This window comes from Canis lupus, chromosome 3 (assembly GCF_048164855.1).
Source record: "Canis lupus baileyi chromosome 3, mCanLup2.hap1, whole genome shotgun sequence".
NCBI lineage: Eukaryota > Metazoa > Chordata > Mammalia > Carnivora > Canidae > Canis > Canis lupus.
The window spans coordinates 6,249,946-6,262,849 of NC_132840.1; the positions used below are offsets into that span (position 1 = coordinate 6,249,946).

Genomic DNA, 12,904 nt, shown 5'->3' on the forward strand with positions numbered 1-12,904 from the left:
CAATACTGTCACTTCCAAGTGAGCGCTGGTAGCACCAGGATCTGATCGGGTTGGATTTTCCTGCTCCTGGGCCTGGGTGGCAGAGAAGAATGCATCCGGACCTCCGGGGTCTCCGGAGCCCCCTTCCTTGGCTTGCTGGCAGCATGGGGGAGTGGAGTTGCAGGGATAAGTTCCAGGCTAGGCAGTGGCATCGCAATCAGGTAGTGACGAGGGTGGCCAGAGGGCCGGGTTTGTCCTCGGGCAGCGAGAGCTGAGTGCGCGCGCGGGATAGGCGGCCGGCAGCCGTTGGGGCACGCTGCTGGTTCCCAGGGGCCAGACTGACGCCGCTGTGCAGGCTCAGAGCGGCAGGGCCAGCCTGACACAGCCAGGCCCCGGCGCCCACCATGAATGCCAAAATCACCAAGACCCCCACAGGGAGCTTGCAACAGCAGCGTCCCACACGCCCAGGAGCTTCCACAGCTCCGGTGCCACCACGCCCTGGGCCGATGGTGCAACCCTCACGCTCTGGGTCGGGGGTGGCGCCCTCTCGCCCTGGGGCAGCGCCCTCTCGCCCTGGGACCGTGGCGCCCTCTCGCCCAGGGACGGCGACGCCCTCTCGCCCAGGGACGGCGGCACCCTCTCGCCCAGGGGCATCCGAGCAACCGGAGAATACAGGACCCAGGATGCAGCAGGATGCAGCCTCAAGGATACCCAAGGGCCAAGAGAAGTCCTCCATCCAACAGCGTGCTGAAGGACGGGCCAAAGTCCCGCTCAAATTCAGGGACAGCTTCAAGCGTTTTTTCTTCTCGCCCAAGGGGATATTGAAGATCCTGAGGCTGGTGAGTAAAAAGAGCTGGTGCTGCAGGGTGGGTGCAGCCTTGGGGAGTGAGTCTCAGGGGGCGCCACCTGCGGAAAGCTTTCCGACTTCCACTTGCCTCACCTTTATTTCCCTTCTTCCCTTGCTCCTTACCCCACTCAACCCTTATTACTAAACCAGCGCTCCTTTGCCGGTCTTACTTTATATTTCTCACATTTCCCCTCACAAAGGGAATTAGGGAAACAGTGAAGATAAGAGCAGAAATGTATAAAATAGCATACAAAACTCAGAACTGTCCAAAATTGATAGAACTGTCCAAAACCAGTGGCCAGTATAACAGGGAAAAAAGGGTGAAGAGAAGACATATATTTAAAGTTATGCACCTGACAGGGAAAATAATCACAAAGGATGAAGAAACTGAGAGGATCCCTAGGAGTATTTTGCAAAACAAATAAACCTAAATGAAATAGCTTATTTTCTAGGAAAATATAATTATCAAAACTGACCCCAGAATTGAGAAAAACCTAACCAGACCAATGTAAACACAGAGTAAAATGAGAATTAGTCAAATGAGTATCTTTCAAAAATATATCAGGGCCAGATTTTTTTATACATTAACTCTTTCAAACTTTCAATAGGATGTAATTCTGATACTATTGAAACTTTTTCAAAGAATGGAGAAAAAAGAAGCCCTTCTGAATTATTTTTTCAAAGTAGTATAGCACTGATATCAAAAACTGACCAAGTCAGAAAAAGAAAATAGAAATTTCACTTGTATCAAAGCAACAATTGATCGAGTTTTGGAATATAGGTGAGGTCTGGAGCCAATGACCAAGAAAGAATTCTTGAGACATCTTTGGCGCAAAACGGTGGTTTTATTAAAGCACAGGGACAGGACCCATGGGCAGGAAGAGCTGCTGCCCCAGGCCTGTGAGCAGTGGCTGATTATATACCTGGGAGTTGGGAGGGGTTTGAGGATAGTATACTCCCTAAGGAATTTTGGAAGCAAGGTTTCCAGGACCCTGAGTGGGCCAGCTATTGTTGGGAAAAAGTCATTCATTACTGTCTAATAAAACCTGTCAGGAGACCCTTCAGATGTATATCTGAGGGTCATGTGCTTGGGGGATAATTGCCAACAGTATCATGAAGGGTTTAGAGATAAAGGAAATTTCTAAAGGAGTTTTTATATGTTAAAGTTGACTTACAGGATCCTGGGGGTCTAAGATGGCCTTTTGCCCTTAGCAAAGTATAAACATCAAGGCAGTTGAATCCCTAGAGGAATGAATGTCCCTCTGCCTGTTTCAAGAATTTGTCAATGTGTTATCCTGAGCTTATGCCTTGTCCTCAGCTAGTCTTCTGTCCTCCCATCACAAGTATTAATATATTAGCAGAAAATTTTCATTAGTACTTTTAAAAAATACACTGTGATGATTCAATATTAGGACTTTATTAAACTAACCCAACATACTATAGGTAAAAGGAGAACAAATTAGGAGATTATATCAAATAAGGAAAATAACACATTTGACAAAATTTAACCTTCACCTCTGATTGCAAAAAAAAGAAAGACCATTAAAATAGGAATACATAGGTACTTTATTGACATTATAAAAATAAACCCAAAAGTCAGCATCATATATAATTAAACATCAGAAGTATTCCCATTAAATGAGGAACAAAGAGGATGCCCTTATCAATACTGCTATTCAGTATGCTAATCATCACAATTAGACAGGAAAAATAACAGTTGAAAAGAAAAGGCAAAATACATCATTTTTTTCAACTGATATCACTGTATTTCTAAAAAACTCAAAATCAACTGGGAAACAATTTAGAACAAGATAGTTTCTACTGGGATCGCTGGCTGGCACAGCGGTTTGGCGCCTGCCTTTGGCCCAGGGTGTGATCCTGGAGACCCGGGATCGAAGACCACGTCGGGCTTCCGGTGCATGGAGCCTGCTTCTCCCTCTGCCTGTGTCTCTGCCTCTCTCTCTCTCTCTCTCTCAGAGAGAGAGACTATCATAAATAAATAAATAAATAAATAAATAAATAATTTTTTTAAAAAAGATAGTTTCTACTAATTTGGTACATGATAAAGGTTGAATTTCAGATAAGAGGGGATAATACTGGTGTTTCCCAATAAATGATGTTGGGATAATCATCAACCACTTGAAAGAGAAAAGTGGGGAGTTCTACTTCTTTCTATCAAAATCCATATATCCTTGTATATACTTCTTTCCAATATGAAATATACACTGTGAACAGTGGTTACTTTTCAGGAGCTAGACTAGGGTTGGGTTGAGGGAGAAGAAAGAAACGAGTTATTTTTCATTCTTCCATACTTAATGTGCACTTTTATTGTTTCCATGTATTATTTCATTGCTTGGAAATATGAGAAATTTGACCAATAAAATGTATGTGCAAAGCAAAAGAGGCAAGTGCAATATAATCAGATTTATATTCTAACAGTCTATGGGTTTGCTTTGTTTTTTACTAGCCCATGTGCATTAAAACAAATCCTGTTTCTTTTATTGCAGGGTCTTATCCTAGGAGCATTAATTTGTTTCATCATTGCCAAAGCCTATGAGCCGTATATAGCCATCACAGTTCTGGAAATGTGCATCGTTCTTTTTTTTATTCTAATATATATGCTAACCCTTCACCACTTGCTGGTTTTTTTAGATTGGCCCTTACTTGTAAGTGTTCATTTTCATAATTCAAATATAAGCTCTGCACTCGGTCCCAGAGTAAAGTCTCTCCTCAAGTGAAAACAAAAGAGCTATTTCTCTGTACAAGAACATAACTCGAGTTGGCGACAGTGTTGCCCTGGTGACAGGGGAGAAACTAGCTTAATACTCAGAAAGATTCCTTGGCCACCTCTGTCCATAGCACCACCAATACACACACCTGCTTCCATCACTTATGGCACTAAACACATGGTACTTTGCAGCCTGTCCTAAAGAAAATTTCAATTAGTATATTCAATAGGTAAACACACTTCTCATCTATTGCTTGTAAAACAGCACATGCTTCTACTTTCCAAACAGCAGCTACTCTAACAGATTTATAAACATTTCCCCCCTGCATTAACAAGAGTTGGAATGGTAAAGTTGTAGAAAATTATTACACATACACCCTGAAAGATTGCAAGAGTCAATCTTTTCATGGATAGTAAGGGTCCATAGTCCCAAGGGGGTGCCACATGGTGGAGTATTCAAGAAAAGACACTGCATTGCCTTCCTCAGTAGCTTTTTCCAGAACTTCATATTCTTTACCAACTGACAAATTCCTGAAGCTAATCCCTCAGGTCTCAGATAAATCCTATTTATTGTGGAGCATGGGGTTAGGCATCCTCACACACTAGAGAAGGACTACCGTTTTGTCCAAATACAAACACCGGCCCACTTACTGGCCCAGCACCTTCCTAGCTGTGTGAATGTTAGCCTCATTTTCTCCATCTAGGAAATTCAGTGGAGGAAAAGAACAATCACAATAACTACCTCATAGAGTTCCTATAACATGTAAATGTGTTTAAAGCAAACAGCACAATGCTCAGCATAAAGCCAACACTCACAAAGTGTCCATCAGACCCCATAAAGTAGTCAGATGGCTTTTACCATTTCATCTTGCACCGTAAACAATCCTAATTCAGAGGTTGGGCCTCTCTTACATCCCACTTCTTCTAGTAGTGGTACCTTCTTCTAGTCGCCAGGTAGGATTGGTTGCTATTCAGCTAAAGCTCAAAATATGTTCTTGAAGTGTGTGAAGGATTTTCTGAAAAAGCTGCTGAGCTCTCTATCCCACAGAATGCAGAGCAACAGAAAGCAGACAAAGCAAAATATGAGCAACTCTAAGTGGACATTTGGAAGACCCTCTTAGTTTATGGAGCCCTTATATAAGGATAAAGAGGTTTCTGAGGGGAAACTAAAATCTTTGACCATGGAGATTTTTAAGAAGGGAAGGTAAATTAACCATTTTGAGCACACAGCATGTACCAGATACTTTTTCATATGTGTTACCTTATTTAATCCTCACAACAACCCAGTGAAGTTGTAGCTCAACAGATAAAAAGACTAGGTGAAGGAGATGAAGTTGCCCATGGCCATATGCAGTTATATAGAAAACTCTGGCCCAGCTTTCACCCTGACTCTTTCCAGACTTTTTGCCCTATTGCCTTACGGTGGTTTCTCTGTCTCCATCCTCTTTTCATTGTTATCCTCCTTGGATTCTCTAAATTTTATGTTCTCTGTAATTTCCCCTGTTTCCTCGTGATTTCCTTAAAATGGGACCCAGAGGTGAACTGATTATCCTGGAGGGTGGGTCCAGGTCCTTGGGGCAAGTGACTGAGGACTTCACAGCCAGCAAGGTCAGCACTGTGGCCAGGAGGAATAGAGCCCTCTGAGGAAAACCCCACACACTGGAAAGCTGGAAAGCTAGAGGGAGCCTCAAAGCACCATGCTTTGCTGTAGGGGCCAGGGAGAGTATCTAGGAAGTGTCTCAGACAAAGGAAAGAACTGGGGGCTCCTAAGAATGAGCCCGGAAAATCCTAAAAGAGGAACTGCTCTCACTGTGGTCACAGATGGCTCAGGCCAGCTTTTATAGAATTGCAGGCCTTTGGTCAATTCTGAGAAAGCCAGGCCCTCTTTTGCTATCTCCACCCTTGGGTCACAGCATTCCCTTTCCTTTGGATGACTCTGGGAGCCCAAAGAGTGATTCAGAGCCCCTGCCTTTTTCTTACTGCTGTCCTCCCATCTATGGCCCAGAGTCTGGAACAGCACATGGATATGCCTGGTGAGCTCCTAGGAGCTTCATGGTTGGGAAACTATGAAGGTCACTCAGTTTTTCTGATGCCCAATTCACTAGCAGCACACATACTAACCAACATAGTTGCTCAGATGGTGTGTGATCTAATGGACTAGGAAGGATTTTTTTAAAGACCCATCAAAATAGGATCCAAAACTATGTTCTCCTGTCCTGTCCCTTTCTTTTGGACCTTCCCTTTCAGATTCCATGCAGAGAAGGACATATGACATTACTCAGAAGGATAGTTACCACTGGGTGGTAACAGGGAGGTCTTGGCACGGGAAGCGATGTGCTGGTTTAGTGACAGGATTGGTGTCTAGGAAAAGACTACTTGTCATTTCAGAGAGTAGGTGGACTTGGAGATGTGTTGGCATCAAGCTGCAAAAGTCCCTTGGGACCTTATGGAACTGTGGGAAGCCAGAGAACTTATTTCCTACTGTCCCTGCTTCAGGGCTTCGTACAGGCTCAAAGGCCCACCCATACACTAGAGGCATCCAGCATGCACAGCTGCCACTTTTTCAGCCCTTTTCTCCTGGCAAGATGGTTTGGTGCCCTCAAGGCATAGCATTAGGGTAAATAGTAGTGATTTTAGGTGGCAATTTCCTTAAAGGCTCACATGAGTATAGAGTTCCTTATTCCTATATTCCCATTCTTGTTTGGCAAGGGGCTAATGATGAAAACTCCCAGCAGGAAAACAGAAAATCTTTGATAAATCAGGGCTTCAGACGCTCAGCAGGGCAGCATCAAAGACTACTGTCCTCACTTACAGACCTGCTGAGATCTATGGACTCGGGGACCATATTTTGGCAAGGCCTCCTTCTCTGGAGAGATGATGGAGCCTAAGCTTGGGACTCACACTCCAGTCTCAATTGTATCTTGTTCTTGGAAGGCTATGCCAGCAACCCTGACACCCATGGGTCCATCCATCTCTTAGCCAGCCCTTGACTTGACATCATGGGTCTGCATCAGAGCTAGTGAGTATACAGCTTTCCTTACCCACCCACCCCCCATGGTGGGGTCACTGTCTTCATTTTTATAATACATTATAAATTTTACCCATTAATCTAGTGTCATCTGTCAACATCCCCAAGAAGAGTATGAATTGTAATTATCGTATGAATAGCTCATATTTTTAACACTTCTACACTACAAAAAATATCCAATATGGTCAGAGAAACTGTGTTCTGGTCAAGCAGATGTTTTTGCCAATAGAAAGTTGGGGGTTTGGGGGGTTTTTTTGTTTTTTTTTTAAAGAACATAATAAATATTTTAAACTAAAACTCTACAGAAGTGATGATTCCAAAACTACCAGCAATATCTTTACATTTATAAGGAGGAAGCATCAGCTTTAGAATATCCCCTTCAAATAAGCTTAATGAAAAACCACAGTTCTGGTCATTTCTGATCAGGCTATGCCATGTGTTTGGAGAACTCCAGGCACAAATGGAATCAGTGGGAGTTGCAGAAAGTTGAATACTATATAATGTTTATTATACACAAATTCATATTACAAATACCACATTTTGTGAAACAAGTTGTAAATGTTTACATTTTTCTCTAATATTCAGTGATATTTAAAAATAAGCATTCATCATTAAAGCACCTTGTTCTTTCCCAGTTATAATTCTACACAATTTTATCTCAACAATTTGGAAGCTTTATGGAAAAATAATAATCAAGTAACAAATCCATCTCTCATTTTAATCAGAGGAGGCTACCTGAGTTAATTAGCTATTTAGTCAAGAAGAAAAGAAAAAGATGAGTAAAGACGGCAGGTGGTAAGGTTCAGCTGCAATTTTACTCCATCAAAGAGAACATCTCTCTTTCTCTCTCCCCTCCTCCACCCCCCACCCCTGTCAAAGATGAGACCAACAGCAATGATGTGTCTAAGTCAAAAAGGAGGAGGGGGGTTAGTCCAGAGAAGACCTCTGGATACTCAAGTCAGGCTGCAGTGGGTTGAGCAGCCCCAGGCATGTTGCTTAGCTACCTGTAAATTGGGGATAATGAGAGTTTGTGAGAATCAAATGAGATTAACACCCTGGCACAGAATGTGACACAGGAAGTGCTCAAGAGAAGTGAGCTACAATAGATTGTTAGATACAAGGCAAACACATTAGCTCCAAAGGACAGTTCAGGAGAGCACTTTCTTGTGAGCAAGGACCACAGTAAACTTTAGTAAGGACAGAGTAAACACTAATAAGCACAGAGTAAACTCTAGTACTCCAGTGAGGAGATGGAATCATAGGGAGTCAATGACTGGCTAGCGAAGCCTAGTCTACACTTGGTTTATAGTGTTATCATCTAAATTCTCAACCATCTATGGCCACAGCTAATTTTTATTTTAAAGAGTTTACATTCTGCCTCTTAGTTGTAAGAGTCCTTGTTCACATTTTTTAATATCTTGGTTTACACCATCCTAAAGGACTAAGCTTCTTGCAAAACTATAAAGCACTATACCTGCCCCACTGTTGGCAGACCTCTCTCATTCAGCCCACAGAACCCAGCTGGATTTTACTTCTAACCTTCACCAGCCCCGCTCTTTGTCCCCCTTCCAGTGTTACCCACTGGGTGTCCAAATAATTAGCGCCCTTCGAAGAGGCAAGTCAAAAGATAGGGCTAGAGCTCCTTGCTCAGCAATCCCAACAGGAAGAACACCTGAAGTTTGCAGAAAGTTTACCAACTGTGTACATTTTGAAGGCAGAGATCACAAGTCCACACTTTAATGCACTCCCACAACCCACGATGCCAGGTACTTAGCTGGTATTTTCAGATTCATTATACCATTTAATCCTCAGATCAATCCAATGAATCCCAGTCACTATCCCCATCTAAAAATGAACATGTTGGCAAAGAGGAATGATAAAACGTGTCCCAGGTCACACATCTAGGAACTGGCAGGCCAAAAGAGTTCACCAACAAAACACACTCCTACCTTACATGTTCCTTACCATTTTGACCTTCCATAACCCATTATTCACAGAAAATGTCCAAGATGGATGGTGCACTTCCAACCTTGGGGATGATAGTTCATTTCCTCCTTATTTGAGTGTCCCTGATGGAGGCAATAGTGAGATGAGTTCTAATTTCCCTCCTTGGCAGATATCGAGTGTTAGGCAATTTAATAAACCTCTCTAAGTTTCTGCTATGTCCTCTTAAGATAGGGATCATAACAATACTGAATTTGGAGGGTACTTGTGATGGTTAAATAAGGTAATGACTGGGAAATACCACATTGAAAAGAGCTTCATCAGAGCCATTATGATTCTGTACACTGGATGGCAGGGATCCTTGCTATATTTTGGGCAGGGGCACCAGACAGACTGACACTACCAAGTCAAGACATCAAGACTTAAGGACTTAAAATGTATTCCAATTAGATATCTGGGCCCTATCAGGGTTCTATCACCCTGGACTTTTGACTTATCTCCCCACACTGGTGCCACTGACACATTGAGTGCCCACTTTTCCATTACTACTCTATTACCAAAGCCCAGCCTTTGCTTATCTTCAGAAGTGGCCCCCATCTACTTATCCTCACCCTTTATTTAGCACACAAAACAGAAGATTGTGCTAGCAGTTAAAGAACTCAGTACTGAAATCCAGAAGAAAGGATAAAGGCAACCTATAGATGCCAGGGCAGACTCAATTCTGGCCATTTCTTAGGAAAGAACAAAAGCCAATACCATAGGCATTCACTCTAGAATACCAGGCCTGCTCCTCAGATGGGTTCTTGCCTTCTTGCAATTGATATGTGACTCTCCAGAATAAATATGACCCAACTAACTTCCAGGGTATCTGTTCTACCTGCAGGTTTGGGAATGCAATTAAATCAGTAAAGTACTAATCTAAAATTTAATTTTATATTAAAAATATATTATGGAGTAGAATACAGAACTGATATTAATTTAAAATATAAGATTTTTGAAAATCATATTTATGAAGATCTGATTTGGGTAGGTGTTTTTCACACTCACTTCCCTAATGCCTTTAAGGAGCATGTGATGGGAATGTTGTCAACTTTTTTTTTCTTTTTTTTTTTCAATGGGATTCTTTAATGAAATTAAACCCAGTTATGCTGACAAAGTCCTATCCAGTACCTTAAAATGACATAAACTTGTCATGGAAGGTGCAAGAACTATACTAACAGTTCCTCTTAATAGTAATCAAAGAGAAAGTTTTAAAAAGACTTCCATCCTTAGATGGGTAATTGACCAATGTAAACATTTTATGAAAAACAAATAATATTTTATGAAATTACTTTTTTACATAAAGTTGATAGTTTTCAATTCTGTATTACAGGATCTTATCAACAGTATCATTACAGCTATGTTCCTTTTAATAGTTGCCATCTTGGCGATGCAAGAAATGGAAAGAAGGCATTTATTCTATGTTGGAGGGGTAAGTTGAAGACTTCATAACCCCATTTAGGAATAGTATTTTAGGGGTGTCTGGGTAGGCTCAGCTGGTTAACCATCCAAATCTTGGTTTCGGCTTAAGTTGTGATCTCAGGATCCTGGAATCAAGCCCCATGTCAGGCTCAGTGGTCAGTGCAGAGTCTGCTTGAGATTCTCTTCCTCTACCTCTGCCCCTTTCACTTGTGCTGGCTCTCTCAAATAAATCTTTTTTAAAAGATCAGTATTTCAAAACTCTGCAAAGGGAAACTGGCAGACCATCATTACTTCATTTACATAACATCCTTACCCCTTCTCCTTCTTGCACGGACTTCTTCAGAAGATGTGAAGCTGCATAAACTCTAAACTCATGAAAATCTTCATTCTAATACTCATCCTCCAAATAGGTACAGACTCCTCTTTTGAGAAACGTACACACTATTTTTTGAAATGTTGCAACAAAATGTTCTTGTCTCCAAATGGGACTTTGATTTTTTTGGACTAGAGAATTATATTTTAAAAGCACATGAAAAGAAAAGCAGATGAACAGGGGGAAAAAAGTGAATGGCCGAGCCTATTCAGGAAGGAAGGAAGGAAGCTCCCAACATGTGCCCCGCACATGCCAGGCATGCTCTGACTTAATCTTTACAATTCTCATTTTTACAGATATGAGAACTGAGGTTAAATAGTTTACCCTGGCTCACAAGCCTGGGACAAGGTGGGACTCAAATCTTCATCCTATGAAGAGCACGAGAAGTGGCCGATTAAATGCTTTGAAGATGGAGGGTGGGAAGTGGGGAGGTGAGACTTTGGTTCAAGAACTTAAGCAATGAGGGATCTCTGGGTGGCGCAGCGGTTTGGTGCCTGCCTTTGGCCCAGGGCGCGATCCTGGAGACCCGGGATCGAATCCCACGTCGGGCTCCTGGTGCATGGAGCCTGCTTCTCCCTCTGCCTGTGTCTCTAACTCTCTCTCTCTCTCTATCATAAATAAATAAAAATTTAAAAAAATATTAAAAGAACTTAAGCAATGGGAACAGAAATTAATCCAGAAAAAAAGGTTTGAATTCTTTGAATTTGTTCCATAATCAGTAAATATCTGTCAGTCCCATTGGATTGTGCCAGGCTCAATCTTAGTGTTGAGGGTAGAGCCCCTTATCCCTATAGGAGCTCACAGATTAGCTGGGGCAAGACCTATCTGGGAAAAGTTCATTCAAGCAGCCAAAGATTAAGAGACAGTAAAGACAAACATCCAGAGCAGGCAGGATTTGAGGAGCATCTAGAATCTTGGGTGCTATGGTCTGCTCTTCCCCATCAGCTAACTCAGCCACCCAGCCTTCTCTTACCTGGGAGGGGCTCCCACCCTCTGGTCCTCCATCAATTCCTACCAGGAGCCCCCACCGCACCCCACTGGTGTCCCTGCCTCTGGTTCTGTTCACCTCATGGCCACTGCAAGTGGGCTTTCTGAATCTGGCACCTGGTATCTCCTCTTACGGTCCCAAATTCTGCACTTCCTAGCCTCAACTCTGTGCCTCCCCTCACCAGCCCCAGAGGTCTCAGCCATACCACACTCTCTGGAGACTCCTGCCCTGTAGTTGAAGTTCTCTTCCTCCCCGTTGGTCCTCTTGGGAACTCCCTCCTGCCCTTTTCAAACACAGCCCAGGAGTCCTTTCTACTAAGGGCCTCCTCAGGACCTCATACCTATCCAGAGCCTCCTAGGCCAGTTCTTTCCTCTGGTCCTTCCCTGGTGCCTCAGGCATCAGGAGAGGTCATTACTGGCAGCAAAGCTACCATTTCCAAATCCTTTTCTCGGAATGGCAAAATGTGCCACAGCATCAGCTAGGCATAAACCAAGAGATAGTGCAGGGGCAGAGGGGCAGGCGGCCACCTGCAGCACCCTGGGATGGAATATAAAAGGTTGCGGCTAAGCTGCAAAATAACCTAGCCTTTCCCCTCCCACATATGGTCTTATGTCTGACAGATCCAGTGTCTCATGGCGGCAATGGTGTGTATCCTGGATGCGATGCTGGCCACCAAGACCATGAGGGAGAAAATAAAAAGATTCCTGGGAATCGAATTAGACACCAATGCCTCCCTGCTCCTGGAACCCATCCCTGAAAAAGCACAGGGAACCAAGTCATTCTGGACGCTATTCTCGAAAGCACCCACACCGGCACCCGTGAAAGCAGACACACCGGCACCTGGGAAAGCACCTGCGAAAACAGGCACGCCGGCACCCGCGAAAGCACCTGAGAAGGCACCCGCAAAAGCGGGCACGCCGGCACCCGCGAAAGCAGCCTCGCAGGCATCCACGAAAGCACCTGCGAAAACAGGCACGCCGGCACCCGCGAAAGCACCTGCGAAAGCACCCGCGAAAGCAGCCACGCAGGCACCCACGAAAGCACCCGCGAAAACCCCCACCTCGGACTCCAGGCGCACACCCACCCAGGTGTCCTCAATGGTATCCTCGCGGCCATCCTCGGGGCCCGCATCCTCGGTGCCATCTTCGCGGCCATCCTTGCGGACACCCGCACGGACATAAACGTTGGTGCTTCGTCCCTCTCGCTAATCCCAGCACTGAGCTTGCATGCTGTCGCCCATCCCGGCCCACATGCGATCATAAAATCAGGGCTGCTAAGTTGGGACCATTTTACTTCCTCGTGTTGCCTTGTGTAAAAGTCGAGTTACCTTCTTCCGCGGCCGCTGAGCCCGGCGCGCGGCGCGGGACGAGGTTGCCCAGGGGCGGGTGGCCAGGGCCCTGACCCGGGGACGGGGGGGGGGGGGGGGGGGGCGGCGGCGCGCCAGGGCGGGGCGGGGGCTCCGGCTCGCAGGTGTGCGGCGCTGGTGGCACCGGCCCGACACGCCCCCAGGTGAGGCCGCAGCCAGGTGAGGGCGCAGCCGGGTGAGGGCGCAGCCG

The 12,904-nt window shown here is 44.5% G+C and overlaps 1 protein-coding gene across 1 annotated transcript; it reads left to right on the plus strand.

Annotated features, from left to right (window-relative positions):
- The first annotated feature begins 61 nt into the window (after nucleotides 1-61).
- LOC140626391 (uncharacterized) lies at nucleotides 62-12,640 on the plus strand. Its single transcript, XM_072814158.1, has 4 exons — nucleotides 62-818; nucleotides 3,334-3,492; nucleotides 9,899-9,997; nucleotides 11,969-12,640. The coding sequence occupies exons 1-4, from the start codon at nucleotides 384-386 to the stop codon at nucleotides 12,527-12,529; spliced, it is 1,254 nt and encodes a 417-aa protein (XP_072670259.1). The 5' UTR covers nucleotides 62-383; the 3' UTR covers nucleotides 12,530-12,640.
- The last annotated feature ends 264 nt before the right edge of the window (nucleotides 12,641-12,904 follow it).